Source organism: Anomalospiza imberbis, chromosome Z (genome assembly GCF_031753505.1).
Source record: "Anomalospiza imberbis isolate Cuckoo-Finch-1a 21T00152 chromosome Z, ASM3175350v1, whole genome shotgun sequence".
Taxonomy (NCBI): Eukaryota; Metazoa; Chordata; class Aves; order Passeriformes; family Viduidae; genus Anomalospiza; species Anomalospiza imberbis.
Genome location: NC_089721.1, coordinates 34,751,713 through 34,768,521, shown reverse-complemented (window position 1 = coordinate 34,768,521; position 16,809 = coordinate 34,751,713). Strand labels below are relative to the sequence as shown.

The window sequence follows — 16,809 nt, the reverse complement described above, 5'->3', positions numbered from 1 at the left end:
GAGACTTTCATGCTGATTACTTTAGATAAAAATACAGCCTGTTTGAAGTTAGCCAAACACACTGGGTAGCCAAGTCGATACAATGTGTTCCAGCATACTCTGTGTCTATGGATATTCCGGAATTTAATGTAGGTACAGCTGGGAAATCTCAGAGTTACCCCTTTCCAGAATTCAGCTATTGGGTTATAAAAATATTTTCACATTTCCTGCAGATGGCTGGATTATTTTCTTCACTTATAATTTTAATTCAAAATTCATTACGGACAGCTGCTGGCTCTGATAGAACCTAATTGCTCTTTTACTAGACTCAGCTGCAAGCAGTCAGATTTCCTTTTCCTTTGTAGAGTATATTATATATAAACATGGGTGGGGAGAAAAATAACCAATTAACTAAATACATATGGATAAAATGACTCAGTAAGAGTACTGATCAAATAATGTATCAAACTACAGCTTAGGTCAAAGGAAATTACAGGCCTTGTAGGACATGATAATATATATATGGAAATAATTATCAGCACCAACATATTTGTAATTTAAGATAACAAATGGAAAAGGCATTGCATTTGTTAAAAAAATATTACAGACAATTGTTACATTTTAATGAGGGGCAGGTTATTTCGCCTAGCAAAAAGTCATCAGTCTTCAGCAGAACTGCTCAATTGAAACCATTTGTTGGCCAAATCGAAGTCAGACCTCAGTATGTCCACTGGGAAACTCAGAAAAAAATGTGGCATAATCATGGAACTATTTTTACTGACTTACCTCTTATTTAAAAAAAAAAAAAAAAAAAAAAAAATATATATATATAATCCCCAGAGAATAGTTACTTTTACTCAGGCTACCAAAAATGACTATGTCACAAAAAGAGGGAACGGAGTCAGCCAGGAAAAATGTCAAGGACGTGAGAACTCCCTTCCGCCTCCCTCCATATAAGAAATACTGGAATAGTTTCGAATATGTTGATGGATGAACTCAAGAAAAAGTCGGAGACATGTAAAACATGAAACAACATTAAACAACACATTTTTTAATCCTTTTATCCAAAGACATTTAGTGAAATAGAGACACACATTCAAATTAAAAGTAAATAAATATCTTCTAATATATATGAGAGAAACTACTTGAAAAAGGAACAAGATAGTTAATACTGCCTGGTTTTGTTCTTTGAAATGTGTATACAATCATGTCCTGGGGTGACAGGACATTTTCATGCTTTGTATCCCAATCGTGTATTCCTGTTCCCATGCTCTCAGTTTGTTTTGTCTATAGCCGTGTCCCTCCCCCGGCTGCTTGCTCTGGCTTGCTGCTGCTAGCTTTAGGCCCGCTTTGCTCTGTTGCTTTTTTTGCTTTTTCTTTGCTTTTCTTTTTTTTTTGCCATTTTTTGTTTCTCCCTTCCTTCCTTCCTTCCTCCCCTTCCCTGAAGACATCGGACCTGCTTCGGACCTTGATTCGGGAACGTCAAGGAACTCCTCCGGAGTCTGCATTACAGAGAAGCTCAGCACCCTCCTCAGCAGACTGCTCAAGCCGTTTGGCCTCTCTCGGACTGGTGAAAACGTTTGTTGTCATCTCGGGCTGTTTTTTCTTGTGTTGGGGAGTGTTTTTTGTTCTTGCTTAATAAACAAGTTTTTTCCACTTTTCCTCTGAGGAAATTCCTCCCGAACCCGGTGGTGGAGGCGGGGGGAGGAGTTGTGGAGGTTTGTTTCCTTTAAGGGGCTCCTTTGGAGATTTTCCCCTAATTTGTCCCAAAGCAGGACAAATATTTTTTGGTGGCCCGTACGGGGAACGGTCAACCAGACAAAGTGGAAAAAACTTCATTCTAAATAATATTTTGGTCTCAATTGTTTAGTGGGTACATTGGTATGTCTCTCTTTGAAGTTATAATGTCATTTGGAGTGAAAGCCTGCCTCTATTTCTGGTCATTAGGGTTTTTTGAAGTTTTAATACCTTTGTGGTCCCTAGGTTTATTTTCTTATCCAGAAATAGCTCTGGTATTGTCCCTAATGCAAAGCTTTTGTAGTAGAGGGGCACTAACCAGAATATTTATCGGGCTGGGCTTGGTTGTGATGATTTGCAAGAGGTTTATAAAAATGTTGTTATCAGTTCCAGGAATGTATGGTTCGTGGTTGTGGCTGTGTACTCAGTTTGTTAGGGGAGAAGCAGGGGAGGAGGCTTTTCAGCCTTTGCTTTCCTTCTTCTCCTCTGAATTATTTACATCTCCATTAGAAAACGTTTGGTTCTCCCTGACTGCCAAGGACACCATCTTTCTGGTATTTAATTTAGTAAGCTTTCTTTATACTGTCTGCAGTTTATATAAGATGAAGGCTGAGATTTCTAGAGGGGCTGGTGAGACTCCTGATTTAGGAGTAAAACCAAGGGTGAGGAATCCTGAGTGGTGTGGGAAATGGGAGGATATGGGCCAAATTTTAAAGGAGTTTTCTGATCCTATTCTGGGACTTTCCATCTCAACAAATTCAGGACCTAGCTGAGGTGGTAAAGTACCTGAAAGAGAGGTGCCATGGTAACACTAAGGAGGAAAGGATCATTGCAGTGAGCTGGGCCCTGGCACATGCTTATCACACCCTGCTAGACACTGTAGGGCAGCAGATAGAGGAAAGGGAACAGGGAGATAAGTTAGTTACTATCCCAGTCACTCAGGCTGCAGCCAACATCCCAGGCTCCAGGCCAGCAGGTAAACCAGAGAGTAAGCCTCAACCAATGGCTGTTGCTGCTAATACAAGAGGTGGAAAGTGCAAAAGCAAGACTGACCGAAGGGTGACCGAAGGGTGGAGGATGATGATGATGATCCAAGAGAAGGACCATCACCAAAATCAGAAACCACACCAAGTGGCACAGATTCCGGAGCCAATATTGATTCCTTCTCCCTGAAGGACCTTCGAGGCCTAAGGAAGGATTATAGGCGACAGCCCGATGAATCTATAATTAGTTGGCTAGTCCGCCTTTGGGATGCGGCAGGGGAGGCTACCATTCTGGATGGCACTGAAGCAAGGCATTTGGGATCCCTGTCACATGATCCTGTGATCGACCAAGGCATGATGAGGGGGGCTAGCCCTCACAGCCTCTGGGAACGGGTCCTGGACAGCGTAGCACAAAGATACCTGTGTGCAGATGACCTCTATATTCAGCAGACACAGTGGAAGACCATAGAACAGGGGATCCAACGCCTGAGGGAGATGGCAGTGGTAGAGATCATTTTTTCAGATGACATAACAACTAGGAATCCAGACTTCGTACCGTGTACTCCTGTAATGTGGAGGAAACTTCTGCGACTTGGGCCACCTGAATACGCTTCTGCTCTAGCAATAATGAAGCGGGATGAGGTATATGAGACTGTACTCGATATGGCGAAGAAGCTTCGAGCATATGTGGATGCTGTACATGGTCCTACTCATGCCAGAATTGCAGCTGTGGAAACACGACTGCATAAATTAGAAGACAAAATAGAGGAAAGTCATAAGAAACTCAGGGAAGAGATTAAGAATGACCTCCTCCAAATCTCAGCTGTACAAATTAGAGGCCCTGGTATCCAGCGCAGAGGTTCCATTGTTGGGGAGAGAAGGCACACCCCACGAGCTGAGTTGTGGTTCTTCCTATGTGAGTCTGGAGAAAACATGAGGAGATGGGATGGGAAGTCTACTGCTGCTCTGGCACAACAGGTGCGTGAATTGAAGGAAGGTAAGAAAAGGGAAGCAGCTCCAGTTGCCCGTAGTTGAACTGTTGGGCATAATGATGACGATGATTTGTCTGATCCCCTTGAAGAAACCTCCAAGACATACGTCTCAGGAAAGAAGGATAACCAGGCTTAGAGCGGCCCTGCCTCTAGCCAGGTAGAGGTTAGGGAAAACTGAGTCTTTTGGACGGTGTGGGTTCTATGGCTTGGCGCATCAGAGCCACAGAAATATAGAGCTTTGGTTGATACTGGTTTGCAGTGTACCCTAATGCCTTCAGGACATGTGGGAACAGAACCTATTTCCATTGCTGGGGTGACGGGGGGATCACAAGAATTGACTCTGTTGGAAGCTGAAGTGAGCCTGACCGGGAAGGAGTAGCAGAAACATCCGACTGTGACTGGCCCAGAGGCTCCGTGTATTCTGGGCATAGACTATCTCAGGAATGGCTATTACAAAGCCCCTAAGGGACTCAGGTGGGCTTTTGGAATAGCTTCTGTGGAGGCAGAGGACATTAAGATATTGAACACCTTGCCTGGACTGTCAGAGAACCCATCTGCAGTAGGACTCCTGAAGGTAGAAGAGCAACAAGTACCTGTTGTCACCTCGACAGTGCATTGCCGGCAGTATTGAACGAATTGAGATGCTGTGATCCCCATTCACAAGATGATTCGAGAGTTAGAGAGCTAAGGGGTGGTTAGTAAAACCCACTCACCCTTCAACAGTCCCATTTGGCCTGTGTGTAAATCTGAAGGAGAATGGAGATTGACTGTGGATTACCGTGCATTGAATGAAGTGACACCACCACTGAGCGCTGCTGTGCCGGACATGCTGGAACTCCAGTACGAGCTGGAGTCCAAGGCAGCAAAGTGGTACGCCACAATCGATATCGCCAATGCATTTTTCTCCATTCCCCTGGCTGCAGAATGCAGGCCTCAGTTTGCTTTCACCTGGAGGGGCGTTTAGTACACCTGGAACCGACTGCCCCAGGGGTGGAAGCACAGTCCCACCATCTGTCATGGACTGATCCAGACTACACTAGAAAAGGGTGAGGCTCCAGAACATTTACAATACATTGATGATATCATTGTGTGGGGAAACACAGCAGCAGAAGTGTTTGAGAAAGGAGAGAAAATCATCCAAATTCTCCTGGAAGCCGGCTTTGCCATTAAGAAAAGTAAAGTTAAGGGACCTGCTCGGGAGATCCAGTTCCTGGGAGTGAAGTGGCAAGATGGGCAGCGCCAGATTCCTACTGATGTCATCAACAAAATCACAGCTATGTCCCCACCAACCAATAAGAAGGAAACACAAGCTTTCTTAGGTGCTAAAGGTTTCTGGAGGATGAATATTCCTGAGTATAGTCAGATTGTGACTTACTTGGTTACACGTAAGAAGAACGATTTCCACTGGGGCCCTGAGCAGCAACAAGCTTTTGCCCAGATCAAGCAGGAAATTGCCCATGCAGTAGCCCTTGGCCCAGTCAGGACGGGACCAGATGTGAAGAACATGCTCTACTCTGCAGGCAGGAACCATGGCCTGTCCTGGAGCCTTTGGCAGAAGGTGCCTGGGGAGACCCGAGGCCGACCACTGGGATTCTGGAGTCGGAGCTACAGAGGGTCTGAAAGTAACTACACCCCAACGGAGAAGGAAATCTTGGCCACTTATGAAGGAGTCCAAGCTGCTTCAGAGGTGATTGGTACTGAAGTACAACTCTTCCTGGCACCTCGACCACCCGTGCTGGGGTGGATGTTTAGAGGAAAGGTTCCCTCCATCCACCATGCCACCAGTGCTACAAGGAGCAAGTGGATTGCCCTCATTACACAGCGTGCCCAAATTGGGAAACTAAATTGTCCTGGGATTTTGGAGGTAATTACAAATTGGCTTGAGGGTGAAAACTTCAGTCTCACTGGTGAAGAGGGAGAAGAGCAAGTGACCCGTGCCGAAGAAGCTCCACCATATAACCAACTGCCAGCAGAAGACACAGGTTACGCTCTTTTTACCAATGGTTCCTGTCGCCTCATAGAAATAAACCGGAAGTGGAAAGCAGCCGTATGGAGCCCCACACGACAGGTTGCACAAGCTATCGAAGGAGAAGGTGGATCGAGTCAACTCGCGGAACTCAAAGCTGTTCAATTGGTCCTGGACATTGCTGAAGCAGATAAGTGGCCAAAACTTTACCTTTATACTGATTCCTGGATGGTAGCCAATGTTCTGTGGGGATGGCTGAAGAGATGGAAGGAGGCGAACTGGCAGCGCAGAGGAAAACCAATTTGGGCTGCTGAAGAATGGAAAGACATCGCTACCCGGTTAGAGAAACTACCTGTGAAGGTTCGCCATGTAGATGCCCATGTCCCCAGAAGCAGGGCTAATGAGTAGCAGCAAAACAATCAGCAGGTAGATCAGGCCGCAAAGATAGGGGAGTTGAAGATAGATCTTGACTGGGAGCACAAAGGAAAGCTGTTCTTAGCACGATGGGCCCATGATGCCTCAGGCCACCAGGGTACAGATGCCACCTATAAGTGGGCACGAGACCGAGGGGTGGATCTAACCATGGACAGCATTTCTCAGGTCATTCATGACTGTGAGACGTGTGCTGCTATTAAGCAGGCTAAGCGGGTGAAGCCCCTCTGGTATGGGGGGCGGTGGTCCAAGTACAAGTATGGGGAGGCTTGGCAAATTGATTACATCACACTGCCTCAAACCTGCCAAGACAAGTGCCACGTACTAACCATGGTAGAAGCCACTATGGGATGGTTGGAAACCTACCCCGTGTCTCATGCTACAGCCCGCAACACCATTCTGGGCCTTGAAAAGCAGGTCCTTTGGAGGCATGGTACTCCTGAGAGGATTGAGTCAGACAATGGGACTCATTTTAAAAATAATCTTATTAACACCTGGGCTAGGGAACATGGCATTGAGTGGGTGTACCACATCCCCTACCATGCACCAGCTGCAGGTAAAGTGGAGAGATACAATGCATTGTTAAAAACCACTTTGAAAGCATTGGGTGGGGGGGTCTTTCAAGAACTGGGAGCAACATTTAGCAAGGGCCACGTGGTTAGTTAACACTCGAGGTTCCACCAACCGAGCAGGTCCTGCCCAGTCTGAGCCCCTTAATATAGTGGATGGAGATAAAGTCCCAGAGGCCCATATCAGAGGTTTGTTGGGGAAGACAGTATGGATTAATCCAGCCTTGAGTACAGGCAAACGCATTTGTGGGATTGTCTTTGCTCAAGGACCAGGTTATACCTGGTGGATAATGCAGAAAGATGGGACAACCCGTGGTGTACCTCAGGGAGATCTGATTGTGGGATGATATCATTGTTTGCTGAACGTTACCACCACTGTCTGTACGTTAGATCATACAGACATGAGACAGAAGGAAACGTGAAGTGTCAAAGGTCTGAGCAAGTAAGATGGAAGGAAATGTGTAAGTGTGGAAGGTTTGAGCACGTGAGATGAAAGGTTTTACATTGTGTCCATTAACATGTTCACGATATGGGATAAGGGGTGGAATGTCTTGGGGTGACAGGACATTTTCATGCTTTGTATCCCAATCATGTATTCCTGTTCCCGTGCTCTCAGTTTGTTTTGTCTATAGCCGTGTCCCTCCCCCGGCTGCTTGCTCTGGCTTGCTGCTGCTAGCTTTAGGCCTGCTTCGCTGGCTCTTCTCTCTTGCTTTTTTTTTTGCCATTTCTCTGTTTTTGTTTCTCCCTTCCTTCCTTCCTCCCCTTCCCTGAAGACATCGGACCTGCTTCGGACCTTGATTCGGGAACGTCAAGGAACTCCTCCGGAGTCTGCATTACAGAGAAGCTCAGCACCCTCCCCAGCAGACTGCTCAAGCCGTTTGGCCTCTCTTGGACTGGTGAAAACGTTTGTTGTCATCTCGGGCTGTTTTTCTTGTGTTGGGGAGTGTTTTTTGTTCTTGCTTAATAAACAAGTTTTTTCCACTTTTCCTCTGAGGAAATTCCTCCCGAACCCGGTGGTGGAGGCGGGGGGAGGAGTTGTGGAGGTTTGTTTCCTTTAAGGGGCTCCTTTGGAGATTTTCCCCTAATTTGTCCTAAACCAGGACAAATCATGAATATAAACAAAAATGTATACAGGAGTTTCTCTAGGTAGCTAGAGGAATAAAGGGGAAAATAATTGAAATCCTCATGAAGCAAGGCTAAACTAGTCACTAACTGCTTGCTGCTGGAGAGGAAACTTTACTGAAATGTTGTTGACATTGGAGTTTTGTACTTCCCCCAGAAATTTCTGACATTTGCCATTGTCAGAGACAGGACAGTGGCCTGGACAGAACACTGATTCTATTTAGTAGTACCATTCCCTATGTTCCTTTACAGATTTCTGACTGCTACCAGGAACAAATCTTGCCCTATGCAGTCACAGCAGTTTTTTAGGATTTCAAAAGATAATCCAGCCCTGAGTCACACCAGTGGGGAGTATAATTCCCTGAACCATAGGCTAAGTGCCAACCAAATATGGCATTATACACATATGACAGATTTAATCAAAGAGACCAAAAGTAGATGTTCTATATTATTTGAACCTACATAAAAAAATATCTATTACTTGTTATTTATATGTTTTTGAATTTTAATAATGTTTTCAGTGATCACTTCTGAGTTTTAATGCTTATAAACAATGGAAGCATATACTGTACATACAGCAACTACAGTTTAGATTTTAGAAAGGGCTTGTTTGCTGTGAAGAACTGGTTTCTAATGAAGACAAAACTTGAAAGTGGATCAGCATCAGTTTGCTTGTGTTTGACACCTCAAGGGAGATTTACAGATAATATAGCATAGTATCTTCCTACTCTAAGAAAAAAATCTGTCAAGGCCAATTTTATAGGGACCTCCACACCATCACATTAACTGTGGTATGCTAGTTCTTATCATGTTCATACTCCCAGGTTTTCATAAGCAAGTGCCTAAATTTAAGGGAAAAAAAATAGATACCTAAGCTAATAAGAACACTGTTAAGTTAAAGGATGAGTCGGGGAACAGTATATTTGCTATCAAGATTATTCTAATTAGGGACACTCAAATTTGAAACTGAGAAAAGAAAATCCAGCTTTACCCATCTCTCTCTATCAGCATACAGGATGTAGATGCTAACTCTTGTCAGTATACGTGTATGAACATATCCCAGTTATTATGTAACAGCTCTTGCATATTCAGCATAAAGTATCCAGGGACTTCAATTGTAAGGTTTCTGTAATCTGCTATTTCACAACCTTGAAAGTTTTTATGGTGAAAATATGAAGGCAAATCCAAACTCCCCTCTACTTGTGACATGTCCTGTCCATGTGTGTAATACTATTTATTACAAAATTACCAAGGAATGTCTTGCTATACCAATTTCTTCCATTTAGCCTTTATCAACTTTTTTTCTAGACTCCTTCTCTTCTTCCAGTAGATTCTGCAATTCCTACAATTGGTCAAAGACACAGAAACCATCCAAAATTTTCTAAATCAAGTGAATCCAGTTCCACTTACTTAAACAGACATCAAGGCATAAACAGTGCAAGCCTTCTCCTCTATATGTTGAAATGAAATAACTTCTAAGAATAAAGGTATGTGTAGAAATGAAACTACGGACAGTCAGTTTCTCTGATTGCATAGTTGCTGAGACTATTAACACAGATGAAATATAAAGGAAAACATGGACGTTAACTCATTCCTGTATTTTTATATTAAGAGGAACTAAATATCCTAAGCAGGATCACCAACTAGAGATCTTTTCAACATGAGATTCTTATAACAATCTTAACCCTCTCTATTTTTTATTAGTGAACAATGAATATGGGAAAAAACAATATTTATGAGAAGTACAGTGATCCACAGCTAACAGCTGAAGAGTAAACCGTTACAGCGTTTTTGTACAGAGATGATACCCAGCAAAGTTTAATACACAGTAGCAACTCAATAACTTCTGGACACAGACATGTGGGTAAAGCAGAGAAAATTTAGAATATTTATGATATTAAAATATTTGTCATATTAAAATGCTTTAATTGCCTTTTCCTCTCTAGAGCTTTCAGCTGTTCAAGGAGTTAGGAAGGGTCCTGGATTGTCCTCAGGAGAGGGAAAGGGAAGAGATGAGGAAGATTCTAGTATTTTTCAACCTTACTTGTGTTGTTTCTGAATAGGTACTGGGGAGGCTTTTTTCCTCACTGTGAAAAAGGATAGGCAGTCATCTGCAACCTACTCACTGCAAGGATTAAAAAATGAGCACTTTTAAGGCCTATGGCAAAAGAAACAGTTCAAACTATACAGAAGTAAAGTAAAACAATCCACTGGAAAATCATTGCCTTTGAAAAGTATTTTTTTCCTTAAACATTCTATTTTTTATTCACAAACACTGAACAAGAATTCTACTTTAGGAAATAGAATATCATATGGTGTTTTGTTATTTTTTGAAAATTATCTTGTTTTTCACTCTGCTAACTGGTTATGTTAGTGTAGTCAGACACAGATTTACTTAAAATAGTCACATTATCCAAGTTTTCATGTTAGCAATAGAAACATTAACAGTAACTGCCAAAGCATGAAAAAGGGTTTTAGAGATGTGTCCCTTGGTGCTGGTATTAGAAGAAGGACTCAAATATATGGGATTGCACTAACATGTTAAGCTTTTAGGTAGTGTTACTGAATCAACTACTAAAGTTTCTGTGATGTTTTGAAAACATATGGGCATAAAATTCCAAACACCCTCCAGTACTGGTTTATTGTGATGTGATTAGCACCTGTTTGCCTGGACTAATCCAACTTCAAACAAAAACGTGTGTTTTCCCTACTATCATTAGACCCCATGTTAGTGTCTCACCAATGCAGAATCCTAGGATTTAAGCCTGCATTTTTTCATTAAAGAAACAATTTTTTCTTGATCAGCTCTGCAAATGAAGGCAAGTCATGCAGAAAGACAAGTGGGATTGTGGTATTATTCACTTCTGTGGAAAGGGACTGAAAGGGTAATCCTAAAATATAACTGTAAATGAAAAAAAAATCCATGTGCATCAACTATTTCAACCACCACAGAAAAATTTTCAGAGAAGTTACTCTAAATAAGCCAATCAAGATTTGAACACTTGTTTTACTTATGAAAAGTACCTACAAATAGGATGGGAGTGCTAAATTTCATTTGTTGATAATTTTTATTTTTTTGCATTCAACTTTAATTTATCTGCTTTTGTCTTCCAAATCTCACACTGAGAATAAGAAATATGGAACATTTACCACAACCTTGACCAAGGCTCTACTGAACTATCTTCCCTGGTACATAGAGATAGAAAACTTAATATTTTTTCTTGAGAAAAGAGTACAGTGAAATTATGCATTTATGTTACGATAACTACACCATTCATGGAGGTAGTCCTTACAAAATATCTGATTACTTAAATTAAAAAATCTGCATTTAGATTAGGCCTCAATATTTTCCTTGGTGCTTCAGAATTCTTTCAGCAATGATCTATTTTTTTCCCCTTAAAATTAACGTACCTGTGAATATATTTTAGCTACCTTTTCCCCTAAAAATCCTGACACCTTTTCTGCACAAGTGTGCTGGTTTTGGCTGTCGTAGAACTTATTTTCTTCACAGACTTCTTGCCTCAGTTTCAGTGTGTGGTGCAGCTCAAGGAAGGTAGGGGTGCATGGAAGGTTGAGAGGAGACACAGGTGACTCAAACTGACCAAAAGGGATATTCCAGACCATATGGCATCATGCTTAACATAGAAAGAGGGGGGAAGAGGAAGGAAAGGAGAGACTTTTGGAGTGATGGCATTTGTCTTCCTAAGTCATCATTATGTGTGATGCGGCCCTGCTCTCCTGGAGATGGCTGAACACTTGCCTGCTCACGGGAAGGACTGAATAAATGACTGAATTCCTTGTTTTGTTTTGCTTGTGTGTGCAGCTTTTGCTTTCCATACTAAACTGCTTTTATCTCAACCTATGATTTTTCCAGCTTTTGCTGTTCTGATTCTCTTCCCAAACCCACTGCTATGGGAATTAGTAAGCAGTTGTGTGGGGCTTGGCTGCTGGCTGAGGTTAAACCACAGCAGCAAGTAAGAGCTTTGACTGGTAGAATGTCCTTATGAAATTCTCGACATGTTTTTGACTTCTATATTAGATTCAAATTCAATACTGTGTAGGCAATCAAAACATTATCAAAAGTAGATGTTTAAATGACAAGACGCCTGTTGCATATGCATTAGTAATAAATAATTACCAATGTTTTGGAAATTCTGATAATGTAATTCTGTATTTCTTTGCTATTATCACACAAATATTATTAAAAATATTTACATTCGCATATCTTTGACATACATTTATCAGAAATCATCAAGTTTAGTAATGTAGAATGGTAGTATGTACTTTCTCAGTTAATTTCACTAGATAGAACTATGTTTTCTTTTTTTTTGGTCACTCTTACATGAACAGGTGATATTCAAGTATCTACAGGGTGGGCTCTTCAGTAGTCAGGTGTTTTCAGCTCAGACTTCTTCCCATTATGCACACTGTAATTATTAAATAAATTCTTCACACATTCAAAAACCATTTCCTAGGAACAGGATATTAAAATAGCTTACCAACAAATGCGGCTTTGATACAAACTTGTCTGGAATCACTAGTGAACTGGGTCTCCATCTACCTTGATTCTCTATTGGACATTTAGCTGTACCCCAAAACCATGGAGCAAACTAGAAAAAAACATTTAATCCCTTAACATTAAATGGACTGAAAGACAAATGCTGGACATTATAAAGGCAGATGGGTAGAAATGCAGTAAGGAAAAGCTTGGGCTAAACCTTTAACTTGCAATATATACCTATAAATACAGAATAAATAAGGGGTTACTCTATAAGGATCAAAACACAGACAGGTATTCCTTGTGTTCTTGTGTTCCTCACCCACACAGGGTGAGAAATAAATTCTCCCTGTACTGTTGATAACTTTGATTTTCAGTTTCTATGGTTTAAAAGCTTGCAGAAAAAGGCCTCCACAGATTCTTCAAGCCTACTCTTTCTTTTCATCAAACATATTTTGAAAGGCAACTCCCATTCTGTTTATACTTCTGTAATGTGATTATTAGAATTTCTTGAGCTCTGATAGTTTGGTAGATACCAGAAGAAATATAAAAGAAGGTATTAGTGATGTCTCAGATGGCTTAAAATTGCCACTATAAATCCTGTGTTCCTTCTAGAAACTGAATTTCTTGATTACTCCTTCAATGAGATATTGTTGAAAAGACTGTCTACCATAGGAAAAGGATATAAGATATGGTTGTGTATTATACTGTTAGGCTCTAGTTAGAAAAGTCTTAAGTACTTTTAAATCAGGATGATGAAATGGGGGAATTTAATGAAAAGGGATTTAGGTAGTCCTGAACACAAATGGGAGACAATGACAGACAAGATACAGAACAAGGACAAGAGGAATATTAAAAAGGATGCAGAGGCAGACTAGGGGCCAGGAAAGGAACAAACAAAAACCAAGAAGTTTGTCAAGAACAGAAAAATAACGCAGTGAAAAACAACAGCTAGTAGAGGGCAGTAAAAGTAAAAGGAGATGCTTGGCAAAAATTAGAATGACAATTACTATTAGAATTACAATCTTACTTCTGAGAAAATACTAAGAAAGGTAGGAACATATTTCATTAAATGGTTCAGCAATGTGATATCAACAATAAAATAAGTTTGAGAAAACAATGGAATTGAAGGACACAACTAGAATATACTTAGAAGGGTTCACAGAATAAGGATCAGTCCAGATGTGGACAGAAAAAAAATTGATAAAAGTGTTAAATGACTTATAATAGGCAAAGGAAAGATTGGAATTGAGAAACTTATGAAGTGAGCAACAGAGAAGAGAAGGAAAAAAATGGAAAGCAGATTCTAATTAAAAACCAGGTAATGTGCAGAGTTTGTACTTAACTGTTTTAAATTCTTTTTTTATGAGCTTGAAATGAAATCTTTATGCATGTCCAGTACTTCAATTTCAAACCAAATGGGAAGAATTTTCATATTGCTGTATGAAAGACATATCCTTTAGCCTAAAAATACTGTGGTGATGCTCTATAGTTGTTCCACTTTTGATTTTTTATCCAATTTAATAACCATAGAATCACAGAAAAACCTGAGTTGGAAGGGACCCACAAGGATTACTGAAGTCTGACTCCAGTCCCTGCAGACGACAGCCCCAAGAAAATCATGTTGAATTTAAATGAAGATTTCTGAATATAATGTTGCTACAGTATGCCTGAAAGGTGACAGTATAGCAGATTATGCTTATTGCAGACAAATTACTGATAAATACGTTAATAGGAATCTGGGATAAAAAAAGTCTCTCGAGCATAAAAACTGATTTAATTTGCCTATTTTTGCATTGTGGTAATTTAGGCTATTATATTAACTTAAGAGATTTTCCAGAGTGGGAAGATTAATTTCTTCTATTAATTTTGGTTTTGATGTAGAGTATAGCATCTTCACTGTTGAGCAACTTTGGAGGTACGCTATATATGGATCAAGCTAATGAAGTTGTATCTGAGGAAATCTAAAATCCTAAACAATAATCAAAATGTTTTAAGACCCTGTAAATGCAAGTACAAGAAGATGTGTCTCCATTCAAGAAACACTCAGCAAACTTTATGAATATATTTGTGTTGTTATTTATAATTATTCCACATTTTTAATCCTGGTGTTTCAATAAACATTTAATATATGTATTCCATGTTTTCTGGTATTTTGTAAACAGTCTGTGCCTTTCAGCATTTAAGTTCTGCTTATTTTATTTTCCTGAATAATTTATTTTTCCATCTTGTTTACAGGAGACTCTTTCAATGACTTTAAAAGGGTTTAAATTATCAGATTCCATGTCGGGGTGATCAATATGTTAAGAAGTCAGAAAAAGTATGTAGTAATAGTAATAGGTGGTATGCTGCAATTACTATTCCTCAGGTTTTGGATGAAAAAAAAAGCAAGACTGGTTTTCAAATATGCTAAGTATTTGTAACTTCAGAGATCCATTTGTAATAGCTCTCAGCCTTACTTGTTCAAAATATTCCAAAATGAACTTCAGAAGAAACAGTGACCTTAGGAACTTGCTTTGAAAAGGGCTACACAGCAAGCTATACAACATATGAAAATATATCCCTAGAATGAGGGAACCCATCTTGGAGTTTATTTCTATCAGAATTGGTACATATGTTCTGATAATGTCCTTATAAACATGACTTTAAGGCTATCTCAAAGATCTGTTCAGCAAATTCCAAAGAGGCCATATCTCTTCCTCTTCATTTTCCTTAGTCCCAACACACAAAAGGCAGCTGACTTTTTTCCTTCCAGTTTTATTAATTCGTACCTTATAATGCCTGAAAAGGTTTGTTACTTTGCAAAAAAGCATGGAGCACTGATTTCCCTGGAACTGGGCCCAGCCTGCTCCCCAGGTACATCCTTTGCATTTTCAGCTCCTCAAAGTACTAAACTGAAGATTGAACCTTGAATACAGATTCAGGTCTTACCTGAATTTATCTATCTTAATTCTCATTTTTACTACTTTCTCACACAATATAAGTAAGTAATACTTTAAAAAACTGTTTCATTGCTTAAAACACACTTTTTTTCAATACTTAGGCTCTTAAACAAATACTATCTTCTTCCTTTTTCATGTCACATTCAGAATGCCACAGATACATTTGTGTTCTCCCTGCAGACATTCTCCCTGGAGATCTTTTGATGTACTGAAATTAAATTGACTGTGCCTAGACCAAATAAAATAATTCTAGCCTACCCAAGTTGGCAGTGCCATACTCAAGTCCTTGATTTGCAATTCAACCACCTTTTTCTTTGACAGACTCAGAAACCTATTTGAAACAAAATCATACTTTCATCTGCAATAAACCAGAAAGCAGTAACCTTGACATACCATGCTCTGAAGAAACTTCTGGGCTTACCTGCAATGCACAACCATAGGTCCAGCATCAGGTGGGTTGCAAGTCTTGACTCGTCGCAGGAAAGCTAAGAACGGTGTTGGGTGTTCTGGGACACCATGGTCAGGCCAGGCAGTGAACTGGAATTGCCTCACTTCCCTTTTCTCACTTGAGCCATTCTATGAAATTTAGAAGTTTCGTGACAAAACTGCTACTTGGGATGGTATCAGCACTTTTCAGTGAAACAACTGCAGAAGCACATATACCAGTGAAAATTGTTTAAATATGTGGGACCAGCAAGAAAAAGAACTCTGGCTATGGAGGAAAATCCAAATTACAGATTCAAACAATGTAAGATCTTTAACTGTACTGTACACTTGTGCACCACAAGTGCCACAGACTTAGTATTCAGATTTTTCATGGTGAGAGCTCTGCATTAACTTACAAAACTTCATGCTACAAGGAACATGTACTCTGTAGAAGTCTCAATATTCAGTGCTGTTTGAAGGAAACAAGAAGAAGGCTAGAAAGGAGGGGAAGGTGAGAAAGGGAATAAGGAAGTAAGGGGAAAAGGCACACAGGTAAGGCAGGAAGCAAAAGGAAGAAGGAGGACAAAGTGGCAGGAGGGAGGCCAGTGATAGAAAGGAAGGAAGGAATGGGAGGTGAGGGAAAAAAATTGCCAGCTTTTCAATTTAAAAGTATATAGTAAGTGTAAATAAATATATATACCTTGTGAAGTGCAAATGTACGAACACAGTACGTTGCCAATTCAACAGTGTCTAAAAGGGTCACTTGGATTAGTCCATAGGTTTCTGTGCCTCTGCTTGGCCAGTATTGATCACACTTCACCTGCAGTGAAAAACATGTTATCATTTAATACATTTAATACTGAAATTTATTAATATCTGACTGTATATCACCATAGGCTTCAAAAGTATGTGGAGACAGAATGGCCAACTTCCCACACAAGAAATTTATTTTATCATCCACAAGAACTGCTCTTCTGGTAGTAGATTATATAATGTCTTCCTCCATAATGGGCAAGTTCAGTAGGACAGATAATTGGGAAATGCTAACAAGCATAGATACAATGAAGAAAAAACAATTTATTGTAGCTTAAACTATGACCTATATTTTCAATTTTCACAGTCCATAATTTAATCACTTCAACATAGGTGGAACATTTTTTAAA

General features: G+C 40.2%; 1 protein-coding gene across 1 annotated transcript in view; it reads right to left on the bottom strand.

Moving 5' to 3' along the window:
* PTPRD (protein tyrosine phosphatase receptor type D) overlaps window positions 1–16,809 on the bottom strand; it is a 1,172,008-nt gene that overhangs the window by 26,009 nt on the left and 1,129,190 nt on the right. The window contains exons 36-37 of the mRNA XM_068176134.1: window positions 16,347–16,466; window positions 15,642–15,796 (exon numbers count right to left, since the gene is read on the bottom strand). Of these exons, the coding sequence (XP_068032235.1) occupies window positions 15,642–15,796; window positions 16,347–16,466 (275 nt within the window). The remainder of the gene's footprint in view (window positions 1–15,641; window positions 15,797–16,346; window positions 16,467–16,809) is intronic.